Here is a 26,650-nt window from a genome sequence, read left to right as displayed (position 1 = left end):
TCATAGGTGGAGTATTAGGTACTAAAGCAGGTAATCCGGCGATGGGAGCACAAGCAGGTAACGCAATTGGTGGAATTGCTGAAGGAATACTTAATAAAATAGGGGTAATAGTGGAAAAATAAATAAATATTATTTTTATCTTAGTATGGTTGTAGTCTTTGATAAACTTTTTCTCCTTTATTTAAAATTTCTCTTATTGGGGCAGCTTTTGGTGTTATTGATTCAGCAACGTCACTAATTGCTTCTTTATTCTTAAATATCCAATTTGCTCCTTTCTTCATTGTTTCCCAAACTTTATGCGCTCCTCTTTTTACTTTATCCCACAGTTTCTTAAAGAATCCTGCAGCCATAGTTGATTATTTCATTAAAATTAAAAATTCATTTTCATCTTTTAATTTTGATTTTTTATTTAATAATAAATGACGACTAACTATTTGGTGCCAAACACTAAACAATTAATGGAAATGTGTTTCATTCATTCGAAAAGATAAATGAAATATTCGCAAAGAATGACGGAAGAAGATATTATAGAGAACTTGAAAGTTCATGCTATGACTCTGATGCTCCATATTTTGATGATAAACAAACTCATTTAAGAATTACAAATCCGGCTCATGATGTGAACCAATTAGGTGACACATATATTAAACGCAAAGTTAAAGCAACTCTAGTTTCAAATAAAGCTTTCACATGTGATGCCGCTTTTAAATGCATGCGTTTATTCGTTGGTTACAAATCATCAAATCAAAGCTTTAAACAATTAGAAGTAGAAACCGAAAGAGGTGATGCCGGTTATCTTCAGATGGATTGCGCCCGTGAATCTTTCGCATTTGCAACATATAAACCAAAATCAGAAAGGAAAGTTAAAAAGTTTGTTCATTCGTTATATAATAATGTTCAAAAATATGATAACTCAGTATGTGGTAAATATATTGACCCTTCAGAAGTTTTCAAGAAAGCAAATGAAGAAGTTGATATCACTTTTGATATGATTATTCCGGTAAATGATTTGTTAGCATTTCAGGCGTTCGATGATTATCCTAAATCATTTGGTGAAATCATTCTTAAATATTATGTTTTCAGGGATACTTTAGTATTTTGTCAGGTTGACCCGTTAAGAGTTGCTGATTTACAAAATTACGTTTATGAAAAGATAACTGATGAAAATTATGAAAAGATTATGAATCATGTTTATAAATATGATCGCAAATTCCAACAAATCGGACTTCCTGCCAAATTAATTACAGCTTAGCCGCTACATCTGCTGACGCAACAGTTGATGACGTTATTATTTCATGCACAAAGATGGAAGTTTTAGAGGATAAATGTATTACACCAGGATACGGTTTAATTGAAGAATCAGTTAAAGCAATACCACGTTTATTCAGTAAGGAAGATCCATTCATGATTCCAGCTCAACATATTGACGTTCGTTCACTAAATGGAGGTTGCATCACTCCTGAAGGTATTAGCTCAGATTTCTCATACGCTCTTCATAATGTTACAGATGTTGTGTTAGCATTTCCGAAGAATGCAATGCAAAGAACAGTTTTAGAAAATCCAATGCTTCGAGGTCTTCAGGTCACTATAGATTCCAGAAACTTCCCCGATCAAGCGATGACCACAGTGGGTGACATATTCTTTACACGTATGCTTCAAGCTTCTGATTTAGATGGAGTGAATGAATGCACAGAAGAATACGAGGACTCATTAACTAGACCACTGAATGATGATAATGGCACACCATTAGCTAGAACATGGAAAGACCAAACTTCATTCTTATGCACTATTCCAGTTCAACGTGATGGAGCGGGTATATTCTTTGATGGATTAGAAACTTTCAACTCACAAGTTACAGTACAAGTGAAAGCTTATCCAATCATTCAGGGTGTAAATGACACTTACTGTTCAAAGGTGACAAATCCTCCTCAGGTTTGGTTTACTAGGACTACGTATTGGACATGGACACCGGATGAAGGTTTGAAATATCATCCAACAGGTACACCACCACAGTATAGAAGTTCATATGATGAAATATTGATGAATAGAAATGTATAAAATTATAAATTTATTTTTGATTAAATGGATTTAAATTCTGAAGAATTAGCGGGAGTATATAATACATACGTAGATGATATGATTAATGAAGCATTGAGTGATAATAGAAATGCTCTATCTAAGGAAAAATTAATGAAAATTCCATATTCTGAATGTTACTTAAATTCAATCACTGCAGCAATTGGTAAACAGAATAAAGGTAAAACATTAACGATATTAAAACAAATTATCATTATTGCTAACACTTCCCCCCATTCACATGTGTTAATTTATATCAACCGTTCAGGTTCACCTTCAGATGATACATTTGAATCTTTAAAGCATTTAATCAAAATTCCAATTATTTATTTATCACAAGAAGAAGCAGAAGATTATTTAAAAAACTTTTTAATGTATAAAGAATTATATAATACAATCAAGAAGCAAGGATTAGAGGATAAAATTATTGATAAACAACGGGATGAATTATTTGAAACACTTTCTATTTCAAATTTTGATAGAGAATTTTTGCATTCACTCATTTTTCTAGATGATGCGGTGAAATCAAAACTAATAACAAATGAGAAATCATATTTTAATCAGTTATTAACTCAATGTCGACACATTCAGTGTTCATTCTTCATGGCTGTTCAATACTTCAAAGCATTAAGCACAAACATTAAATCAAATCTATCAACACTTTTCATTTTCAGTGGTTTAGTCGTCAACAGTTGAACGTTATGCTTTATCAAGTGAATTTACCAATGAGCATTAATGAACTTTACACACAATATCAGCAATTAGGTGAACATGGAAAAATAATAGTTGATTTAAATAAAGGAGTGTTAAATTTGATTAACTTTTTATAATTAATTTTTATTTTTTATTTATAATTAAACATGACAGAAATAGCAAATCTTCTACAGGTTCCATTAAAACAAGGGACAAACAAAAAGGGGAGTGTGTATAATAGAACTATGAAAGTTCCAGACGGAATGAAAGAATTAGTCCATATTGTTGCTGGTCTTCAAAAGGATGTAAAACAAATGAGAAACGTTTTAACATTACCAGAAGCTCAAGCATATGCCAAACGTCATGGTCCAAATTGGGAAGCACATGAAGCAGACATTACAGGTCCAAATGGAAAACCTGATGGTATAAATGAAGTTTTCGTTACTGATGGTCGAGGTAATATTAAAGTCATAAATGGTTACAAATTAACTGTATCTGATTATCCTAAACGTAAAGCATATAATGAATGTTATCCTATGCAATTTGATGAAAATGGAAAAGCTGTTAAACAATACATTGGAGAAGGTGAACATGGTCCAATTAATTCATACCGTCATAATCCATATTCTTATTTCAATGAAGAATTAAACGCTATTGAAGAAGGACCGGATGGATTACCACATATGTTAATCAGTTTGATGGTCAATATGCAAATTTGAGACCTGAAATTCCAGCTAAGAAATTCTTTAAAGTTGCTTTATTCGATCCAGTGTTCAATGAACAGAAAGAAGCAATGAAAGCAGAATTTAAACCAATTCAAGTGGCAAGAATTTCTTCATCTTCACTTGCAGAAGCGTTCAAGGAATTGATAAAGAAACCACTTTATTCTCAACAAGGTTATAACTTTGATTTAATTAAAGAAAGTGATAGACGTAAATTAGAAAAATCAGATGGTTTTAAGAATGCATGTAATGAAATGATTAAAGATATTGTAAATGATAAAATAAGACTGGAAGAAACTCAAAGCAATATCAATAACATTATTGGTGCAGTTACAAAGAAAGTATAAGCAAACAATGATGAACCTTGGAATATTACCGTAACAACTAAATAAAACTTTAAATATATTTTTCTTTTTTTATTCAATTATAAATGAGAAGACGTTTCACAAGTCAAAAGAACACTAACGCAAAAGCAGAGATTACGGTTGGTTATAACGTAAATGATGATAAATCACGAATTATTCAAAATGTTAAAGTTAATGTTAGCCCTGAATTAACAAGGTCAACAACTCAACCAAATTTATTAACTCGTGACTTACCGAAGAATGATGAGAATGAAGAAAACCATGAGAATGGAGACCCAATCATTTTATCTGAACCCGGTAAAGAACCTGTTGAAATCCCACATATCCAACATACCCCCACCTCTTTCATCAAACATCGAGAACCCAGGAATATACGATTCCAGTCGCAATGCGCCATATAAAATAGACATTAATTCTGAATTAATGAAAATTTACCGTGATATAATAACTGATAATTATGATTCAATAATAAATTTAATTGATCAATCCGGTTTAATTATTTTACCTTATGAATCATTAATTCACATTATCGCCATTCTTTGTGATGTTCAAGATTCAGACGTTAAGATTCAATTTTTCATAGATGATGAGGTTTCATGCTGCGGAACAGTTGCAAAAATAAATCCTATAAAGGATATTAGCACAATTAAGATATCAAAGAACGGAACAACAACTGAACTTCATTTAACATATAATGATATTTATAATAAAATAGTTGATGAATATAAAATATCACTTGAAAAATTCTTTGTTAAGGCCATTTAATATTCAAGCATTAACATTATTGAATAATAATCCTTTGAATCATAATCAATAATAATTGACCTTTCACCAGTTTCTATCGTTTGTTTTATTTCTTTTTGTTCCCCACTATCTGGATCGGTCATTGTAATTGTTTTTGTTATAGTATCAGCTTTATCTTTAACTTCAATCTTTTTTCCATCAGGATATTTAAACCAAAATTCCAAAAATTCGATATTGTCAATCTGTTCATATTTTAATCTATCAATTACATTTTTAATACCATCTGAAAATCTTATGAAATGGTCATTATATGGGTTTGATTGAACTAAATTTGAATGAAGTGAAATATAACCCGATGATGAATATGACATTGACTCATATTTTCTGAAAACACTGAAATTTATAACATGAATGAATTTCTTATTCGTTGAATTTATGAATTCTTGAGGTAATCTTATTCTAGTTTTATTTATCACTGGAAAATAACGCTTTACCATATTTTTAATCGTAATAAAAATGTCAATTATCAATATTATTTCGAATAATAGTTGTGAATTAAATTTAACAGTTAGTGGAATTTATAATGTTACTCTCGTTTCTGTGAGTGGTAAATTTAATCCCATTCTTTTAGACCCTTCAGATTATATATCATTTATTAAAGGTGACCATGAAAAAACGTATGATATGTATATAAATAATGTGATAACGAAATGGGATATTAACACGATTTTAAGTTATTTAAATGAATCATTTATCGTATGGTATGAAGAAAATTTTAAATCAAAACCTGATAAACTTTTTGAACTTGATGAAATAAATAACCTTATTAAATTTCCGCTGAAAATTAAATTTTGTACTCCTCATCTTCGTTCATTGTTGGGGATATTAAATTTTTGAAAAGATGTTGGGGATGTTTTGTATTCTGACACTGGTTCCAATTTCATTTTAATCAAATGTGATAAAGTTAATACCCCAATGAGATTTTCACATCAAACATTAGACCCTAACTCTTACCCATCAATACAAAACATTTTATCCATCAACTTAAACATATTTTCTTTATCATATCCGTTTCAATTATCCGGGAATTCATTTATTCTTCATTCAAAAGATTTATCAAATATTAAATTTAGAGTAACCGACCTATTTGATTGTGATTTAGAATTCATGAATGAAATATTATGGCAATTTCAAATAGAAAAAATAGCTGATGAGATAACAGATTAAATATTTATTTTTAAATCATAATAAATGATTAAACAACAACAGCAACCACAACAACTTAAGGCACAGACCATTACATACGCCATATATGCATATAATTCAAAGACGGCAGAACAAACGCAAATGTTGAAATATGGAGATTTGGAGATAGTATTGAAAAATGACCATTTCGAATTCGTTTGCAAAGGTGGTGCGGTGATATCAAATATAAAAGAAATTTTATTTATGAATTCAAAAATTAAAGGTATAACGGATGATATAACATCAATTCCACCAGAAGAACAAAGATATTACGCATTAAATGCATTTCCTAAAGTTTTGAAGATTGGAAGATTTAATTTAAATGAGGAATTCATAAAAGGTTTCCTAAATGACATAATGAAGAAAGCAGATAAGGAATATGTGGATAGTGAGTTAGAGGAGAAAGCAGATAAGGGACTTGTGGTTAGTGAATTAATGAAGAAGGCAGATAAGGAATATGTTAATGAAAAAGATAATGAAATTATAGAAAGGGTTGAATGGTATCATGAACGGACATCGAAGATTCTTAAAACTAAAGCTGATACAGGATGGGTTTCAGGATGTTTAGACCTTAAAGCAGATAAAACTTATGTTAACGATGAGTTAGAGAAGAAGGCAGATAAGGAATATGTGGATAGTGAGTTAAATAAGAAAGCTGATATATCATTTGTTAATGAAGAAATAAAACAATCAGAGGTCTATTTTACTCCACCATTTTTAAATTTTATGAAATCATCAGATAAAACCTTTGATATAGATTCTTTTGAATGGATATGTTTCGATGGAGTGACCATGTATTTATTTTATACAGCTGGAGTGCTTTATTATTTTAAAACAAATGATTTTAAAAACTATGAATCATTTACTCCATCTGTTTTGAATCCTGATACACGAAAGCCAATCATTAATCCAAGAATTTTATATGTTGAATATAATAACGGTAAATTTATGGGAATGATAACGGTTGGAGATGATTTTTGCCCTTGTTATTCATTCGATTGTATCCAATGGTTCAAATGTAATTTAAATCAAGATGCTAAATTTAAATTTCCAAATAATCCTATTAGATGCGTTAATAATAAATGGGTACTAATTTATGAAGTCAATCAAATTTTCATTAGTGAGGATGGGAAATTATTATATGTTTAGTATGATGTCATCAGATTTGAAAATTGATTATACAAGTAAGTGGTATTACATTAACAACATGTATTTTATCCTACAAAATGATAAAATTTATAGATCATCTTCAATACCACAAGGTCAATTTGAACAAATTTTTCAAGCTGATGGAGACATTGAAGCTTTATGTTATGGATCAAATGTTTATGTTCTCGTTTCAGGTGAAATGGTCTATTCATATCCTGTAAGTTATAACAGACATATTTATTTATCACAGGATTTATCAAATTGGGAATTGGTTTATTCATTCACTCCAAAATTTACTCAAAATTATAGATTTACAAATTTATTTTATATTGATGGGTATTTCATTGCTTTAGGATGTGGTGATTTAGTAAATATCAGTAGTGATGGAAGAAACTGGTCTGAAATCACAAAATTTCAAGATGTTAGAAAAGCAATTTTCAAAAATAATACGTTAATATTGATAACAAGACCAGTTTTAAATACTCACCCAAATTCAATATTATATAATAAATTCAATATTCATAATGGATTAAATACAATTCTTGAGATGATTTACCCCATTGGTTCTATTTATACGTCAATGAACTCAACAAATCCAGCAACAGTTCTGGGTTTCGGTACGTGGAAGCAGATTGTAGATAAATTCCTCTATTGTGCAAACTCTTCAAAGGAAACAGGAGGTTCGAAGAAAATTACTGAAGCAAACTTACCCCCGCACACTCATACAGGAACTACAAACTTTTCTGGCGACCATAGCCACTCATTAAGAGACCACCCATTATACAACTCAGAATATTATGCTGGCTATGATGTTTTATCTCCAGATTATAACCATTCAGCAAAAAAGACATTTCGACCAACTGAACCAGGAGGAAATCATGTCCATACTTTCACAACAAATCCAACAGGCTTGGGTGAAGATTATATGCCACCATTTATGACTGTATTTGCATGGTACCGCATTTATTGAATGAACTAAATATATTTTATGTCTGTAATTAATTAGGTAATGAAGTAATGGATGAACTGCAGAAATATATTTTATCGTTAATGTTTACGTTAATGTTTATGTTAATGTTTATGTTAATGTTAATGTTTTCAGGTTATTCAATAATTATTTATTTTTGAATAACTGATGAGGTCACCGGGTCACCAGGTGGTCACCAGGTAATTTAACTTCTCTGAAAAAATGTGACAACATGACATTTTGACAACAACATAGGAAATAAATGTTTACGTTAATGTTTTGTCATGATCATTCATCGTTTATGCTTTGTCATGACTTCTTCATCGTAATGAATGTATATTCTTTGTCAAACATGAGCGTAAATGATTTGTCATGATTTCTTCATCGTATATTCTTTGTCATGATTTCTTCGTAATGAGCGTAAATGATCAAAAATGAAAAAATCATTGATTTCGGCTGAGAAAAACAGCAAAACCCTTCTTCCACGGGAATAAAGAAATAAAGAAGAAATAAAGAAGAAATAAAGTAAATTTTTTATTTATTCCCGTGGAAGATAGAGCACTTTTATGATACTTTTTATTCACGACAAACAAGACAAACAAAGAAAATAAGAAAATACGGCGCCGTCGCGGTTCGAACCACAGACCCTAACCCCTCCATAACACCACCTTAGACCACTGTGCTACGTAGCCTGTCGACATAAGATTTTATAAATTGCATATTTGACGTAAATTTATTTCCCAGTTATTCAAAAATAATTAATTATTGAATAACTGAAGGGGTCACCAGGTCACCAGGTGGTCACCAGGTAATTTAACTTCTCTGAAAAAATGTGACAACATGACATTTTGACAACAGTCATGAAAGGATTAATGCAAAAATAAATTCAAATCATACTTTATAAAGCTTCATTTACAGGTATTTCATCGTCAGTAAATGAATCCTCATTATCGTTTGGTTCAACCTGTTTATATAATCCTTTCATTTCTTCTTTCAAAACATAATACCATGTCTGTTTACCATTTATTTTTCTTTGTTTCCTTTCACATTTATCCTTAATGCTCATTTGAAAGTTTTTGTCTTTCATGTCTGATGGTTTGCAGAATAGAGCATTTTTACACGTCATACCCGCACACAATTCATCATAATGTGTATTTATCCATACATCTAAAGGATTTGCTGATAATTCAATTAAATCTTGTTTGGCTTCAGTCATCGGTATGATTCGTACATTAAATGATGAAAGGTTATATTGCATAAAATATGTTAAAAGGTTATCATAAAATTCCTTAGTGCATGAATCCATCAAATTCTTGAAGTAATCAAATTGACCCTTGAATTTACCATTAACTCTTAAAACTACATATCTTCTGTCTCCAACTTCAATTTTGACAGGGTAAACGTTGTTAGTTACGAAAATGAAGTTTGCAACATTCTGAGCTGTTCTTCTGGGTTGATTCTTTTCATTAATTCTAATCTCATTATCCGTTATAATTGATTTCAAAGCGTTGAAGTTTGCGAGTCTGTCTTCACCTACATTCTTGAGTTCATTAAGTACAAGAAACATTTTATTCTCAACTACTGAGTTGAAATTACCCGTTAGCTCACTTATTTCGGTAATGTTTTTACATGAATAACCAGCGAGAAGTTCAGAAATAATGTCTGTGAATCTGTTTTTACCTGTTCCCTGAAGTCCTTTCAAAATAATTGCTGTTTCATTCTTGATTCCAGGATGTTGAATCATTGATGCAATCCAGCTGAGAAGGTATTTATACACTTCATCGTTATTATCACAAATGGCTTCTTTAATGAAATTCATAAACATCTCAATTTTTGAGTAATCAGGCTTTTCAAGAATGTTGTATTTATAACCATGAAACATTGAGAAAACATCGGGGGAATCAGATTTAAAGCAAACACCCTTAACGGTTAATGAAGACAATTGATTTAGTAGTACATCCCATGCTGTTATTGTTTTACCTTCTTCTTTAAATAATTTAATCATTTTGAGTGACTCTTTCATGTTTGATTGAAGAACAAATGATATTTGATTCATTTTGTCGTGTATGTTGTAATCTTTCTGAATGAAGTATTTGTTTCCACAATCTACAAAACGGATTACACGTGATAAATCCTCAATTACTTCAGAACTGTTTTTATACTGATGATTTTCAGCCTTGCGTCTAATATCTGTTATCAAAAACGAGTCATCAAGTTTGATATCAAATGTTATTTTTGGCTTACGTAATAAAGGTAAAACGTATTCATCATAATATTCCTTTTGATATAGTTTTAGAATCTTCACCAAAACAAATGGAGAAGTCATTAAATGTGCATATCTATTACGTGCTTTTTCAAAATTACTTTTTGCATTTTCAGTTAAATTGCAGAATTATAAACGTTATCGTATGCTTCATTAATTAAATGATTAGGTAACGAATTAATTGCTTGAAACAGTGTGAATAAGGTTATTTCTTTTTCTAAATTCATGTTTCCACCATCATTATGTACTTCAAAATCACAGATGCCATCAACTATGCTCTGAGCTAGTTTATCGTCAATGTTTACATCTTTGTTTTCATTCATGATAGTCTTTATTTCTTCGTTCTTCTGTTCAACTCTTACCTTAATATTCAAATCATTTAATATATCATTCACTGTTCTGGTTAATGTTGAATCATAACTTCCACGAATGAATGAGTATGTATTGATTGGTTCTGTTGCATTCTTGCGAACTCTTGAATCAGCCATAACTACTAAAGAACGCTTTGAATCATCCATTGAAGTCATTATGTCAATATCATAATCATTGCAGGAATAACATTTAATCATTCTGTTCGAGGTTGAATAGAAGAAATTAGTGTTGCAATAAATGTGAAGACCTCCTGAAGCGGTTTTAACGATAACATCTTTATCCGAAAGTTTTGATAAAATATCTTTTCTAACTGTTTCTTTAAGTTCATCATTGTATGATTTATTGATATCAACATCTATAATCGTTAAATTTGAAATTTTATTTACTAATAAAGCCATACCAGTTTTCCTTCCTCTTCCTCCATCGTGTTTGAGGTAGTTATGTAAATCAATCTTGTTTTCACCAATTCTTTCGTTGAGGGTTTTAGTTTCTGCCACAACTAATTCCTCAGCTAATGAATCAATAACTTTTTCATCAGAAACGATATAGTTGTTGCTGTTGTTTGTTGCTGTCATTTATATAGGAATAAAAAAATAAAAACAATTTTAAAACTAACTTTATTTTTGGACTGCATCATATTTCCTGTGATGTTGTCAAAATGTCATGTTGTCACATTTTTTCAGAGAAGTTAAATTACCTGGTGACCACCTGGTGACCTGGTGACCCCTTCAGTTATTCAAAAATAAGTCATAACTGCCTTCCTCCTGTGATGTTGTCAAAATGTCATGTTGTCACATTTTTTCAGAGAAGTTAAATTACCTGGTGACCACCTGGTGACCTGGTGACCCCTTCAGTTATTCAAAAATAATTAATTATTGAATAACCTAAAACATTAACGATAAAATAAGTGATAACAAATTTTTATTTTTATCATAAATGAATACCCCACAAGCTCAAAATTTACCACGAATCATAACAAGGGAGGAAATGATAAAAATGATGCAAGAACATGTTAAAAATAACAAACCACTAAAATTGAGAAAATGTGGTTATGCAGTAATGATGGAAGAGAGATGTTGTCGAAGAGGAATAAAAATTAAATTTGGATAGAGTTTAAAAATTCATCTTTATTAAATTCATCTCTTCCAATCAATTTATTTATTCTATTAAATTCTTTTATTTTTGCTTCACTCAGTTTAATGATTGAACGGTAAGTTTCTAATTTTTCGATTATTTCTTTATCATTTTCAACCCCACCACATTGCGACTTCTTTTTGTAATAGCATATTTTTGATTTAATTCTGTTTAGTTTCTTTTTATATTCATTGTCTGGACTCTTGACTGCTTCGTTGTCACTCATTTCTTACGAAATAAAAAAATTAAATATTATTTAAATATAATGGAGTAATAAAATAAATCGGAATTTCTATTAATTTATTGTTAACCTCAACTAATGTATTGCCGTTAATATATCTAACAAATTCAGCTATTGTGTCAAATCTTCGTCTTCTTTTTGTCATTGATTTATTAGTTTTTCCATAATCGAGATGAATCAAAACTTTATCCCCTTGTTTAAAATTCATGAGTCCTGAATTAATTTGTTCACGTTTAACATCATTCAACCTTTCCATTTGCTTTCTAATATATTCCCATTCTTTTGAAATATCATTTTTCATTTCCACCGGTTTCATGTTTATTGTTCTATGCCATGTATTATTGTAATAATATACTAACTGTTGTATGATGGAGTCATGATTTCCATCCCAGTATATCTGACCGTTAACCCCTAACGCATCTCTAAGAGTTTCATTACTGCATCAACTATTTTATTATGAAACGTATATGGAGAGGATGAAAAGTAAAAATTAATTTGTGGGAAATAATGAGTCATAGCTGCCTGAAATCCTTTATCACCATCACCCCTTATATTATCTACTCTTTCATGATCTAGTAAGTATTGAATAGCTCTTCTTGTTTCCTGTTCTGTTTTCCCTTTCACCGGAATGCAATATAAATATCTAGTGTTAATGTTAATGGCAAATAAATAAGTAACGTTTCCTTTTGAATATTCCAGATGATCGATTTCATATGAATATGGATATGGTGCAAATGAAGGGCGACTAAATTTTTCCTTTAATGGTTGAATTTTTGGGTCAATTGGTTTATTTAATATCTTGAAATCCTTTTTAAAATCTTTTTGCTTCTTAAATGTTTGAAATGGATATAATAAAGTGAATGATGAAGGATTAACTGAAGGAAGTTGCAGGTACTGTCGTTAGATTTTGGTGTTGCAAGTGGTTTAATTTTATCTGCTTTGATTTTGGATGATGAAGTTTTGGAATTCATTCCTTCCTTCATTAATTCTGGATGTATTCTATTCATTTGTTTTAAATATGCTGTATATAAAGGTTTAATATACTTTCCCGCTTCGAGTTTATGTTGAAGGATGAATTCCAAAAGTTGATCTTCATTTAAAAGTCGGGCTGAATATGGTTTAACTAATGAATCATAAATTAAAGCTTGTGCATCATTTATGGTCTGAAGGACCTGGGCGTTTTGCACCTTTTGTTTTTGCTCCTTTTGCTTTTGCTTTTGCGGCTTGGGATTATATAATTTATATAATTCATCAATATCTTCTTCTGTTAATACTTTATTTTTGAAATCTTTCAACTGTTTAAGCTGTGATTTAGTTTTTCCCTTTGAATATTCATTATTTTTAATTTTGTCTTTAATTTTAGAAATTATTTTATCATGATATTTCAAAATTTCATTTTTATAATATGGAATAATATTCCATATCATCACCCGTTATATTATTATTATATTTTTGGAGATATGCTTTTAAATCATAATAACTAAGAAATTTTTGATTAAGTACTAAATCATCAATTAAATTTTCTAAATCTGAGTTATCCATTTATATAAAAATAAAATAAATGTTTTAAGGGTGCCCACCTCTTTGAATCATAGTATCAAAAACATATTAACGGTTCCTTTTGTCTCTTCTGTGGCATTTTATTAAATAAATGGCATACAACATCCATTTTCACAACACACAGCCTTAGTGTGTGCTCCTGTTAATGCAGTCTTACCAATTGTAAGCGAGTCATTGACCCATTTTTAAGTTGTAAATTAATATTCTGACCATCAAATATCACTTTATCATTTATTATATCCAAATAATTTTTAGGTGTTAATTGTTTATTTTGTCGTAAACTAACTCCTTTCATTTTTGTGCAATCTTTTTAAAATCACTTCCATCAATTGAACCGTTGAATGATGTATAACACTTAGGACATAAAGCAACCATGTTATCACCTTGTTTCTCAATTGCTAAACCCAATAACTTCTTCTCATGTGCTTTTTCTTCAGCTTTATTCTTTAATTTAGGTTTAAATTTCTCATCAAAACAGAAGAAATCAAAAGGTGCGAATTTGTAAATGTTTTTATCATAAAATTGTTTATCGGTAACAATTGCTTGAAATGCTTGAGTGTTAGGAAGATTTGGGTCGCCAGCGATTGCCCAATAAGATGAATCAGTATCACCTTCAATGAAATGAAAACGATTAACATTCATGCATTTATACATAAAATCATAAATGAAAACCAAATACCAGTATTTTGCGTTATCTAAAGTGAAGAATGCCTCTTGTAAACATGTATCACATCTATAAAATCTATCTTTAAGCATCACTTGATACGTATCTTCACCTATTTCTCTTATGTTTTTAAACTTATTTGACATACATGCAACGCGTGCCTTCTGTGCATTCATTATTTTAGTCTTTGCGTAATTTTGTGTATTCATTGCATCGTAACCATATGATCCATTAAGTGAAATCTTGCAAAATAAACTTTTTCCTTTATTTCCTTCTAATTCAGCCTTTTGTCTTTCGTTCATAAATTCGTTCGCAAATTCATTAAAGCAAGTGTTTTTCGTAAATGTTAAAATTGATTGAATATCATCAATGATAAAATGAAATCTGTCTATTAGATACCAAGATAATAAGAAGAAAATGGTTGATATTGGTTGTGTGTTGATGCTAACTGAGTTAATTTTCTCTGTTTCTGGTCAACTGGTAGATTGTTTGATTTCATGTAATTATACATAAAACTGCCAATTGTTTTTTCATCTGTGATAATATCTAAGTTTCTTATTATTGGTAAAAAGTTTATGTAATCATTAATGTATTTTTCATCAATGTGACCCTTTACTTCAGCCACGAATAAAGTATTTTTCTTTCTAATTATTCCCAGTGCTTTTGCTTTCTTTGTTGCTGTATCACAAATGATAACACCATTCAATCTTCCCGGCATATACATTTTATGGTCAGTATATTGAATGAAATCATGAGGATTAGATGAAAATGATGAAGAAGGATATAATGAATTAAAGTCAACTCCAACGAAATGAGTCATAATGTTGGTGGTGTCCTCATTTGATACAGTTTTAGTTTCTGGATTATATGAAAGTTTATTAATGTGCGTGATTCCTTTAAGATTAACACGATGTTGAACATTTGATAGACCACCAGTAATTCCATTACGGAGAATGTGATAAGCTTCAACTGAATCTAAAGTCATTGGTAAATTATTTTTTAATGCATAATTTCTTAAATTGATTCTTAAACGTTGAACATCTTCATCTTTATTTGATTTTACGACATTGCAATAACAACACATTAACTGACAATTTTCTTTGGTATGTGGTTTTTCATTATCGATTCTATCCAATGTTGGTTTATTAGCATATGTAAACGCTTTACCACACATTTTGCATTTAGATGAAAGGATTAAATCGTGATAGTATTGATAGTCATCCATTGAAACATTGTTTTTAGTATCCCTTTCTGCTTTTTCATCTTGTTTCTTATATGATTCAATTTTATATTTCCAATACTTTTTCGTTAATTCAAAACTTGATTCCACATTTTCTTCTTCTGGATATGTTTCGTTAGGATTGAAGTTCTTATATGCTAACGCGTAACGAATCATTGATGCATTCGATGATAAAGAAAGATTATGAAGCATGTCAATTTTATAAACAAATGTTTCTTCAATAATTTTATCAATTGGGTCAATCATAATTTCAACGTCTTTATTGCAATAATGAATAAAATATTCTAATCTATTCTCAAAATTTTTAGCATCATTGAGATATATTTGATAATCTGAATCGGATATAGTTTCTTGAGTTAATGCTGAATAAAATGAATCTTTCGTGAATGGTTCCTTTTTATATAATTCATCTTCGTAATTTCCCACGTGATGAATTGATAAGGGAAAAAGGATTTAACACGTGATTTATTGTTTCCGAAATCTTGAGTGAATTGGTCTAATGTTCCACCCGCTATATAATTTCTGATGTCAATAAATCTTAATTCATATGGACAGTTTGTTTTCTTTACAATGATTTGCTTAAATTGAGAAGATGAACCCAGCATTGATTTTATTTTCCATTTTGCAGTGTTTAAATCACGAAGAATTAAATTTAAATCAAACTTTCCCGAATTAAAACCTATGATATTCACTTTATTAAATTCTTCATCTAAAGCTCTTTCATTGCTTCCTTTTGTTTCTCATTTAATGTATGAGACAAAGTCCCCGCCGTTTGGTCCGTTTGCGGCTTCATTAATTCTTCATATTTGTTCAATATTTGATTTAGCAACTAATGAACAGGTTGAAAATAAAAACTCAATCCAATCAGAAATAAAAGAATCACTCGAAGTTAAGCAAAAATTCCTCGTAAATGTTTTATCACGGTCTACGACCTCGCCGCTTTGCGGCTTTATTTTGACAGTTGATGATACCATAAATGGTTTTAAGTAAGCGTTCAAAGTTGCACATTCAGAAAGTTGAAGTTCTTCTTTAGTCTCTAATGTTTCGAAGTCAAAAGTAATATAATATCTGTTGGTTTATAATATTCCTGCAAATTATGTGCTAATAGCCATTGATATATCTTCTGTTTCGTGATATGTGGTGCATATGGTTGTTGTGTGTTTGCAATTGAACGTCTTGAATTAATCTTCCATTATTTTCTTTACATTTCTCACAATGTTTTTAAAAATCTTCTTTGGTTTTTCCTTTCTGGATCATCACGGATAGAATAAACTTCTTCTTTTGCAAAAGGGGCAAACTTTATATCCCTGTGAGTGCTTCAACGTCTGTTTATTCTGTCAGCGTGAAGTTTTCCACATGGACTCTGTGTTAATAAAATATTTACTGTTTCAAATTCTGGATCTATCATTATTGATTCCACTAATGGAAAGTCTACCCTTGTTAATGTCTACGTCTTCTGGTTGAGGGTCACATAATAAAAATCAATATTAACGTTTAACATTCTTGCTAACCCTCACTTTCTGATGAAATGTCAAACCCTTCATATGCATCTATTGCTTCATTTAAATAGCTTCTACGAGTTTTAGGATTAACACCATCAGGAAGTTATAGAAGCGTTTAAATAACCTTCTACTTCTGCTGCTAATTTGATTATCATTCATTTTAGCTGTTCCATTTTTGTTCATTTATGTAAGAATAAAAATTAAAAATAATAATAAATAAAGTTTATTTTTTTAAAGTCCAGGCTAAAGTCCATAAAATGAATTAAGAACACATAAATTTTTATCATCTGCGACGTATGAATACATTTTAATTTACTCAAGAATGCGTACCTGATACATTAAATCTAATTCCTGTCTTATTTAATTTCACACAACTTTGAAAAGGAATGTATGAATAGCTATAAAATGATGAGATGATGTTTTATGGGTTGCTTCCATTTTTTCTGAAATAAATGAATAAATATAATGCTTATAGCGTTTTCATATCTTTTTATATTCTTAATAACGAATGGTATAGACCTTTCCACTTCGTCTTCCTTCGGTGCTGTTCTTTCATATGAAACATTATTGGTATCTTCAATAATGAAACCGCAATCACACAAAATTTTTATATGTACAATGGTTTCTTTTGATATTTTATCTAATAAATCAAAAACTTTATCAACACCTGTGCATTATTAAATAATAATTTGTGTAAATATCATGGTCTTCTTTCTTAATCGTATTTGTTGCATATGTTACATTTTTCAGTGCTTTTTTGAATTTCTCAGAATCAAGAGGAGGTGAAAGTAAGATACAAGGGTATTCTTCATTATCAATAAATTGTAACTTATGTTTACGAATAAATTTAGTACCTTCTTCTGAAAGTGTTTCGTCTATTTCACCATCTAATAAATTTTGTGTTGATTCTGAGACATAATTTTTTAATATCTTTCTTCATGAGATTTTTGAACTGCTGATTCTGAAGCTGGGATATTCATTTAAACCCTCTACTTCATTTTCATTATATTTTTCAACTTCTCTTAATTCCTTAATTTTTTCATCTATTTCATCTCTTATTTTTTCCAGTCTTTCATTTCATCATATTCATCATCTTTAATCCGTTCTTCATAATATTCAGGGAAAACATCAGGTTCTTTAGGTTTTTCTTCTTCAGATGTGGGATATAAGAAATTATAAATCCATCTTTATTCATTTTTCTAATCATAATCAAACTCATTTAAAACTCCGCGAATTTTTGACAATTTCTTAAATAATATTTACTAACCTCATAACCCGCTTCCTCAATATATCCTTTATTTCCTCATTTGTGAATCCTAATTTTTTAACGTTGTTAGTTTTGACACTCATTTTCATACAAATTAAAAAAATAAATTATTCAAAAATGTAAGACATGAATTTTTAAAGTTTATTTTTTATTCATGAAAATAATTATTTCTAATTTCTTTTACTCTCTCGTACATACTAGATTTAAAGAATTCAGAACTTTTACCATAATCTCCTAAATGTTTTCTTATCCCTAACGTGTGCCAGTTATTATATGAAACTGTATAAACTTTATCTTTATCTTACACCTTTCATCACTTCCAATATATTTTATTTCAATTTGATTTAGCATTTTCATATTCATTAACGTTTAATAATTCACAGTCTTCCTTTTTAAATAAATGTTTTATGTATTCAGGATTTAATACTCTACGTTTATATGCTCCTAACTTAGTTCTAAGGTTTTTCTACAAAATTTAGGAATTCCATCCTCTTTAATGTCATCAATGATTTCCATTTCATTATTTTCAATTTCTTCTTCTCGTTTATGAGGTCTTTGATTATGACTCCATTGATTCCATGAAATTAAATATTCTTTATCATTATATTTATACCTCATTAGCTTATTTTGGCTTTCATATTCATTTAATAATTCACAATCTTCATTTTTAAATTGAAGTTTAACCCATTCAGGATTTAAACAATGTTTAATTAATCGCGGAATATCTGACATCATCTATATATAGCTTCTTTTATAAAAGATAAAAAAATAAATTATTTTAAAATTAATGTTAATTTTTTTAATGTGTTTATAAATTATATTTTAATGCATCGTCTATATATAGATGTAACAAAAAAAGTCACAAAACCCGCACTCATATACTACTAATGAATATTGATTAATGAGGGAAAAAAATAATGATAAATTTTACAACAATATATGATTACGCTCTAAAATGCTATCACTTTCAAGCCTTTTTAGGAGCTGCCTTCTTTCCTGCGGCCTTCTTAGCTCCTTTCTTAGCTGGTGCTTTCTTTGGAGCTGCTCCATCTGCTGCCTTCTTAGGAGCTGCTTTCTTTGGAGCTGCTCCATCTGCTGCCTTCTTAGGAGCTGCTTTCTTTGGAGCTGCTCCATCTGCTGCCTTCTTAGGAGCTGCTTTCTTTCCTGCAGCCTTCTTTGGAGCTGTCTTCTTTCCTGCTGCTTTCTTTGCTGTACCTGTTCCAGCGCCTTTTGCTGTTCCTGCAGCTTTCTTTGGAGCTGCCTTCTTTCCTGCTGCTTTCTTTGCTGTACCTGCTCCTTTGGCTGGAGCTGCCTTCTTTCCTGCAGCCTTCTTTCCAGCGGACTTCTTAAGCGCAACACCTGCAGTTACTTCTGCCTGTGGTTCTGCTGGTTGCTGTGGCTCTGGCTGTGCTGGAATGATCTCGGCTGGTGGCAAAAGTGACTGGATACGTGGCTCCTGCTTTGGCTTGTCTTCCTCGAAGTAGTTCATTGGTGCTTCAACATCTTCTCCGTTGTTCATTGCTTGGACAATATCTTCATCGGTTCTGAAGCTGAAGAATTGAGCAATGAAGTAGTGGAGGTTGTTGAAGATAGGAAGAGATTCATGGAAATCAGCTTGAGCGGCTTCGTTGAACCTTTGTACAAATTGAATGAAAGATCCACCCTTTTGGCCTGGTTTCTTGAATGCAATGGCGCGAAGAACGGATTCTATCATCTTTGTGTACCTCTCCTGTGTAACTGGTTCGTAGCTTGGCTCTGGAGCTGTTGGTTTACTTGCATTTAGTAAGAATAACTGGAATTTCGGATAAACGTTCTTTTGTAGTCTTTCGTTTAATGGCTCAAGGTGTCCTGAGAAGGAGCCAAATGAGAAGACAACTTTCATGATATCAATAAATCCTTTAAGATTTGGAGATTTCTGGGTTTGGCTGCCGTAAACTTCTGGCTGCTGGATTGTTCCAAGTATTAAGCGAGATAAATAGAAGTTTGCAAGGACATTTAAGACATCTTGTTTTTTGTTGAATTTGATTGCAGAATATGCGAACAAAACTTGAGAGAAGTGCTTGATTTCTGGTGTAAGAGCGCCTCCGCTTGAATAAATGAGCTTTAAAGCTGTAAACAATGGAACTTTAACAGCATCTGGATTTGCGTTCAATCCCTTGGCGAAAACGTCTTTGGAATTAACGTAATCGAGTAATTTTTGTACGAAGTTGTCAAAGTATGGCTTTCCGTAACGAGCAAAGAAAATATTTGCCAATATTCCGAGATTTGATGGACTCCTGAACCAGTTGAAGGAATCTTTAACTAATGTAAGTTCAAGAGATACTAAAACTTGAAGTAATGAAGAAACACGGCCGAGGTGTGCGTAGCAATCTAACAAAGCTTCCATTAACTCGTAGCTACGTTCGTATTCTTCTGGTGGTGTGACAGTTGGATGTGCAACGCATCTTGGAATGATAAGATCGCAGGATGTAATTGCTTCGAAAAGGGCAGGATAATATTCCTGTGGTAAAGGAATTTGATATGAAGAGAAGAAGTATGGGAATGGTGAATGTTGTCTGTTAAGAGCAGCACCCCACATTTGAGCTTGGTTGATGTCAACTGGCATAATTCTTCTGACGTCGATATTGTTGGTATCTGTTAAGATAATCGACTGCTGATCTTCGTCAAGACGAATTCTGCTGACTTCGCCTTGATAATCAAGCTCTGTACCGGATTTTCTGAGTAAATAAAGCTTGAAAATATGATCATTGTCGAGAACAGCCCAGTAAGCCTTTTTATCTGGTGGGATAATGCATCTGCAGATAGCGCAGATCTTTGAATTGATTAAGCATGATGTGCTTGTGAATTGCTTTGGATAAATCGTGTTTGTGAGCCAGAATAAGAATTTTTCTGGACTCTTTGAGTGTAGACAAAGTCTGATAAGCAAATTAAGTACAAGGTCGACCTGCGCAACCAGTCTAGGGACCTGTGGAGGCCAATTGCTAGTGAGATTCAAAGAAGTCTTGTTAGGAATTCTAACCTTAATGTATGACTGGAAATCGATAAGGAGTTTCTTCTTTGTTTTAAGGAGTTCTTCTTCTGATAGGCTGTCAATTAATTCACAAATTTCATCAAAAGAATCAACTGGACTCTTTCTGTTAAATTGTAATAATTCGTTATAATTTGATTCTTTTAAGCGTGTTAAAATTTCTTCCGGAACGCGATTGAATAATATAAATTTTTGTTGTTTGCCTTCTTCAGCAAAAGGAGAAAGTTTAATATCATTGTTGAAGATGGAAGAAAAATTCACTTTGAAGCTTGGGGGTGGGGGTGTTTCGGTGATTGTATGACTCATAATGGCAAATAGAAAAAATTAACGCAATAATGATACTCTTAATTCGTCACTTTTTTGATATTATTCAGATTCTTTACGAATAAAATATTTTCTGGTCAACATGTAAGGACTCGATATTTTTATTTCGAACGCATTCACAAAACCGCATGTAAACGTTATAAATAAATTCACAATTTTTCCGTTAAAGGGGACGATGTAAATTTATGATAAAATCAAGCTATCTTTTAATATTTTAAATTGATAAGACATTCAAAATATTTGAATGGTTTAAAATATTTTCTTTTAATTTCTATAAGATATTATCATGATTATATAATAAAATTTAAATTTTTATTCAAAAAGGCAATATTTCAAACTTTTAATTTCAAAAATCTTAATTCTGCAATAAGTGTATTTAATTGTAGCAAATTTAATGATACTTCGTCATGCTTAGCAATTTGGAACTCATAAATTAATGATTTCTTCAAGTAAAATTCTGCATTATTTCAAAAGTCAATAATTCTCTAGTAACTTTTCTTCAAACCCTAACCATTATATTATATGTATAATGGAGAATAATTGCAAAGAAAGATAGCCGAATTTACTGGGTAGCTCTTGTGATGCGAAATAATTGCAAATTAACACCTAGTTTTAACAGCATCAATCTCTTTTTGCTCTCATTTAAATGCATTCGCACACTTTAATTTTGAAATATAAAAGTTTTGGAAATTATCAAATTTATCTGCTCAAATACTATAGATCTTCATAAGTGTTAATAGAATCATTAGCCTTACATATAGTGTTTAATATAATGATGCACATTATACTGGGATTCATTCCTTATTATAAGATTTACAACCCCATGAAAATTTAAAATTTTGTCAAAAATAGTGAATGTACCTTTCTCATGACATATGTTACACATATATCTACATCAATTGGAAAATTGTATCATATTAGTTATTTTTTCTGAAATAGCTCCTTTGCATAGAAAATCATCTCTATGAAACGGAAATATTAATAAACAACAAAAATTTTATGACCCAAACCAGACAAGATGCAGTTAAAAAGGAACAAGATCCATATCAACCATACATACCAGGTGTTGGAAGGATTGAAATGACCAATTGGCTTTTGAGAAATGTCGAAGTTATTAATAATAGAATCTGGGGCTCTCACTATGAGCGATCGAGATATCATTTTTATGATATTGCTTTTCAAAAAAGTTCCAAATTTCATATGCCATATCTACCGCAATCTACACGTAACTATGCACTTGCAAATCGCATTAATTACTTGCCTTACTACGGATCTGGTCACTTTTTATTGCATTATCCCGTTACTAACGAAGAAATTCAGCAAATAATTGATAAAGTACAAGGAGTTTATAACAAACAATTAGAATCTAATGGAGATTTCAACAGCGAATTTAGAAATTATGTACTGAGACAAGTTGCTCGTACTACACCTGGTAGAAATGCATTTGATGTTGCCAGGATTTACTCTGAATATCAACTTAGAAATTTATCATCAGACAATAAGGTCCTCGTAGCACAGAGATGTGAGTTACCTAACGTTAGTGTACCTGAATATAGCATGACTGAATATCCAATTAGAATCCAGAATTCTTCAAAATCATGTTTTAATAATGATCATTTATTTTTAGCCAATCAGAATTCATTTGGCATATTTAATATTGAAACAGGAGAGAACAGCGTTTATGAGCAACCTTTAATTGAACACGTAGCACCAATTACAACCGGTGGATTTATTTTCTCAAATTCAAACAGAGAAATCTACTATGTTAAAGGTGTTGATGAATTTACAGGCCCAATGAAGACTAATTACTACATCTCGTCGCTAAAATCTTCGCATGGATTACAATCTACATTTGTAGCCCTCAATCCGACAAAAACTGCTATGATGTATGGCTCAAAATACGGAATAAAAGAATTAGAAACAACTCCAGTTGAAATAATGGATGTTTACAACAAAAATGTTTATCTTGTATCTGATTCAGAAGATCACAACAGTTCTGTGATCAAATTTTACGATGATGGTGTTCTAGCTCGAAACTGGACCACCATTGAGAAGATTAATAAGATCAAATACATCCCAGAAAAGAAATTGCTTGTAATGACATCGAAATCCGGCTTCAGCTTCTTAGATCCAAGAGTAAAGGAACCACAGATCAAATACCAGTTCAATGGTGCTAAATATTTCGCTTATTCCGATGTAAATCACTATCTGTGTCTCGCAAGTAACAATTCCATTGAATTTTACGAAGAAAGAAGTTCGAAACCGTTTGGAAAAATCGATTTTCCAAGCTCAGGTCCAATATTACCAAATTTCAAAATTGGCTGGCTTCGAAACAAAGATTTGCTTGCATTTGCCAGTTGCAAAGGAGTTTTTGCAGTTCTTTGCCCTGATACAATCAACCCTGTTTTGGAATCTTACTCAATTCCTGTTTCGGAAAAAATTGATTTGAGTTGTTCTTTCAATACTGTTCTCGTTAGACAGGAAAATAATTGCAGCATATTCACACAGTTACTTGACGAACTGCATGTTCCTGCACAATTCTAGATTTTATTTTTATTTATACAATAAAGTGTTTTTTTATGATATGAAAACGAATACCAGAATATTTACACATCTATTTCTCTCTCATTAGAAATCATTAGTTTTTTTAAAAAAGTGACAACTTTATCTTCTTTGAAAAATTAAATATTAGAAAATTATTCAAATATAATGTGAATTGAATAATAAAAACAAAAATAATCGCTTCTCTCAGAATTTTGTCACTTTTGGACACGGCCGTCCTTTTCTCGAATGGCTCGCAGAACAAAGAAAGTAGGTATCTGTGGTAAGTACGGCGTCCGCTATGGTGCTTCCCTCCGTAAGACAATCAAGAAGATTGAAATCTCACAGCGCAAGAAGTACCCATGCGCCTTCTGCGGCAAGGATTCCGTTAAGCGTAACGCTGTTGGCATCTGGACCTGCACAAAGTGCGGTAAGGCTGTCGCCGGTGGCGCTTACACACCAACAACACCAGCTGCCCTCACAGCTCGTGCTGCTTACAAGCGTATCCGCGAGGCTCAAGCCAAATAAATGTATTCTTTGATTTCACTCGTCCAGTTTTTACAAGGCAGGATCAAATGATACCATTTTTTATATTATATATAAAAATAAAGCCACATTTATTTGCATGTCAAATTAATTATTTTTTTCATCATTGAAGAACCTATGAGAACTAAATGTTAGTTGGTATTAATATTAATACGATGTCTAGTTAAATCATTTGTAAAATCGAAGAAATATTGAACTTAAATACTTTGCTTGCAGTTCTGTGATATGAGTATCCTTAACATGTTTGCATGTGATAATTAGATAATTAGTTCCTTTTTGCATTGGATTCACGAAAGCAAATTCAAATGAATCTAGAATGAAAAAAATACTTACAATATTTTGGATTTTAAATTAGTTATCAATAAGCCAATCTTATCATATAGGTTTTGCGTTAATCATTTGCAAAGGATTTGCTTATCAAAAAAGTGACATTTTATTGAAATGGAAATTAAAGTTATAGGAGAGAGTCAACCTGAACTACGAAGCGATATGACTAATATTGATTTAAATGACATGAAACCTGAGTTTGAAGATACAGACAGCCTTGCTGAAATATATTCAAAAATAAATAACGGATATCATAACGGGAATTTCGATCTTTTCTTTGAAAATTTTGAATTATTAGTAAGTGTTGCCCAAGAATATGTTATATGTTATTCAAAAGAGTTTTCTAGCTATGAAATAGAAATAATTTTGATAAACTTACTCCAAGATGAAAATGTCGATGCATTTATCAAGAAATCTGCTTTAAAGATCATATTCTATCTAATAAAACCAGACGAATACAAATTCAAAGATATATTTTTGGAAAACGATTTAATTCAAATTTTGCACACTTATATAGCCGAAATAAACGCAAAACTTTTAAAATGGTCATTAAAGATTCTAATGATTTACGCAGATTATTCAGAAAGGACGGCCGAAACAATTAAAAACGAAATTGAATTTGATATTTTAAAAAATCTCATCATTGATCAAAATACAAAAAGGGAAGTGATAGTTCAAACAGTCAGATTAATATATTCATTAATGAAATATATAACGAATGAAGATGATTTAAAAATTATTATTGAATTAAGTGCTTTTATTTCACGATTTGATAATGACAATATTAGTACATGGGGACTATGGATTCTATGCATGTCTTGTAAATCTGAAATTTTAGCTGAACAAATAATTCAAATTGAAAACCTTCCAAAAATCATTACAAAGTTTATTTCATCAAGTAACCCAGCTGTCATTGAACCAGCATTAACATTGATTGAACAAATTCATACCTACATTGATTCGCCTATTCCTAATTTTGAATATAAAATTTTATTAGAATTTTTGGATCCAACATGCGAAGAAAGAAGATTTGCTGAACATGTTGCTGCAATATTTGCAAATATAATGACTGATCCTGAAGCTACTGCTTATTTTGTTAACGAAGGATTTATGATTTTCTTTTTTGAAGCGTTTGAAACAGGTTCATTCCAAACTAGAAAAAATATTATTGATTATGTATTTAATTGTATACAAACTGTTCCCTCTTCTTTGGCTGAAAAAATTATTGATGATGGTGTTTGTGATGTAATCATATCAGCCCTGGAAATGCCGGATTCAGAAATCCTCGCAAAAGTTCTTTCATGTATTATAACTCTTCTTAAATTGCAGAGTTTTGCTTCTCAATTCGATGAAAAAGTCAATGCCGAATTATTTGATACTGTTATTGATGATGAATCAGATCATGTTCAACAATTATATTCTGAATTCATTGAACTGTATCCAAAATATAAAATTGATGACAATTGAACTCTATAAGAAATTTACTTTAATGTTTATAATATTGAATTATATCATTTAATAACTTATCATAATGAATCCATATTTGCGCCATGCGAAAATAAATACTTAGTGATCTCTTCACTATTCAAAACTCCAACATACAGACTAAGAGCAGATTTTCCATCATTATCTTATTAAATTGTAGTTTTTTACAATTATGTCTATCTTTGGATTTAAAAT

At 30.8% G+C, this 26,650-nt stretch overlaps 9 protein-coding genes and 1 pseudogene across 10 annotated transcripts, besides 2 other annotated features; 5 read left to right on the top strand and 5 right to left on the bottom strand.

The window, feature by feature from the left end:
* Window positions 1-1,482: 1,482 nt before the first annotated feature.
* Window positions 1,483-18,058: a mobile genetic element.
* Window positions 3,563-3,838, top strand: TVAGG3_0166540 (uncharacterized protein; the record flags this gene model as incomplete). The annotated part of the gene is made up of 1 exon (XM_051225143.1): window positions 3,563-3,838. One exon carries the CDS (start codon window positions 3,563-3,565, stop codon window positions 3,836-3,838), a length of 276 nt encoding a protein of 91 aa, XP_051110129.1.
* Window positions 7,575-7,964, top strand: TVAGG3_0166530 (keratin-associated protein family; the record flags this gene model as incomplete). The annotated part of the gene is made up of 1 exon (XM_051225142.1): window positions 7,575-7,964. The coding sequence occupies one exon, from the start codon at window positions 7,575-7,577 to the stop codon at window positions 7,962-7,964; it is 390 nt and encodes a 129-aa protein (XP_051110128.1).
* TVAGG3_0166520 (uncharacterized protein) lies at window positions 8,860-9,219 on the bottom strand (the record flags this gene model as incomplete). Its single annotated transcript, XM_051225141.1, has 1 exon — window positions 8,860-9,219. The coding sequence occupies one exon, from the start codon at window positions 9,217-9,219 to the stop codon at window positions 8,860-8,862; it is 360 nt and encodes a 119-aa protein (XP_051110127.1).
* TVAGG3_0166510 (uncharacterized protein) lies at window positions 9,237-10,287 on the bottom strand (the record flags this gene model as incomplete). The annotated part of the gene is made up of 1 exon (XM_051225140.1): window positions 9,237-10,287. A coding segment is annotated over one exon (1,051 nt), but the record flags the coding sequence as incomplete, so codon positions are not given.
* Window positions 10,484-11,171, bottom strand: TVAGG3_0166500 (Prim-pol domain family; the record flags this gene model as incomplete). Its single annotated transcript, XM_051225139.1, has 1 exon — window positions 10,484-11,171. A coding segment is annotated over one exon (688 nt), but the record flags the coding sequence as incomplete, so codon positions are not given.
* On the bottom strand, window positions 13,615-14,371 carry TVAGG3_0166490 (annotated as a pseudogene). The gene has a single exon. A coding segment is annotated over exon 1 (757 nt).
* Window positions 18,059-19,007: 949 nt separating the features above from the next.
* TVAGG3_0166470 (GTPase activation domain, GAP family) lies at window positions 19,008-21,557 on the bottom strand (the record flags this gene model as incomplete). The annotated part of the gene is made up of 1 exon (XM_001325270.2): window positions 19,172-21,538. The coding sequence occupies one exon, from the start codon at window positions 21,536-21,538 to the stop codon at window positions 19,172-19,174; it is 2,367 nt and encodes a 788-aa protein (XP_001325305.2).
* Window positions 21,558-21,741: 184 nt separating this feature from the next.
* Window positions 21,742-22,421: a mobile genetic element.
* Window positions 22,422-22,549: 128 nt separating this feature from the next.
* Window positions 22,550-24,152, top strand: TVAGG3_0166450 (WD40 repeat-like family; the record flags this gene model as incomplete). The annotated part of the gene is made up of 1 exon (XM_001325269.1): window positions 22,556-24,100. The coding sequence occupies one exon, from the start codon at window positions 22,556-22,558 to the stop codon at window positions 24,098-24,100; it is 1,545 nt and encodes a 514-aa protein (XP_001325304.1).
* A 174-nt stretch (window positions 24,153-24,326) lies between these two features.
* Window positions 24,327-24,752, top strand: TVAGG3_0166440 (structural constituent of ribosome; the record flags this gene model as incomplete). The annotated part of the gene is made up of 1 exon (XM_001325268.2): window positions 24,347-24,625. The coding sequence occupies one exon, from the start codon at window positions 24,347-24,349 to the stop codon at window positions 24,623-24,625; it is 279 nt and encodes a 92-aa protein (XP_001325303.1).
* A 332-nt stretch (window positions 24,753-25,084) lies between these two features.
* On the top strand, window positions 25,085-26,642 carry TVAGG3_0166430 (armadillo (ARM) repeat-containing protein family; the record flags this gene model as incomplete). The annotated part of the gene is made up of 1 exon (XM_001325267.1): window positions 25,085-26,437. One exon carries the CDS (start codon window positions 25,085-25,087, stop codon window positions 26,435-26,437), a length of 1,353 nt encoding a protein of 450 aa, XP_001325302.1.
* Between the last annotated feature and the right edge of the window lie 8 nt (window positions 26,643-26,650).

The sequence above is a fragment of the Trichomonas vaginalis genome, chromosome IV (assembly GCF_026262505.1).
Source record: "Trichomonas vaginalis G3 chromosome IV, whole genome shotgun sequence".
NCBI classification, from domain to species: Eukaryota; Parabasalia; order Trichomonadida; family Trichomonadidae; genus Trichomonas; species Trichomonas vaginalis.
The sequence above is the reverse complement of the archived record's forward strand: the minus strand, read 5'-3'. Positions and strand labels throughout refer to the sequence as shown.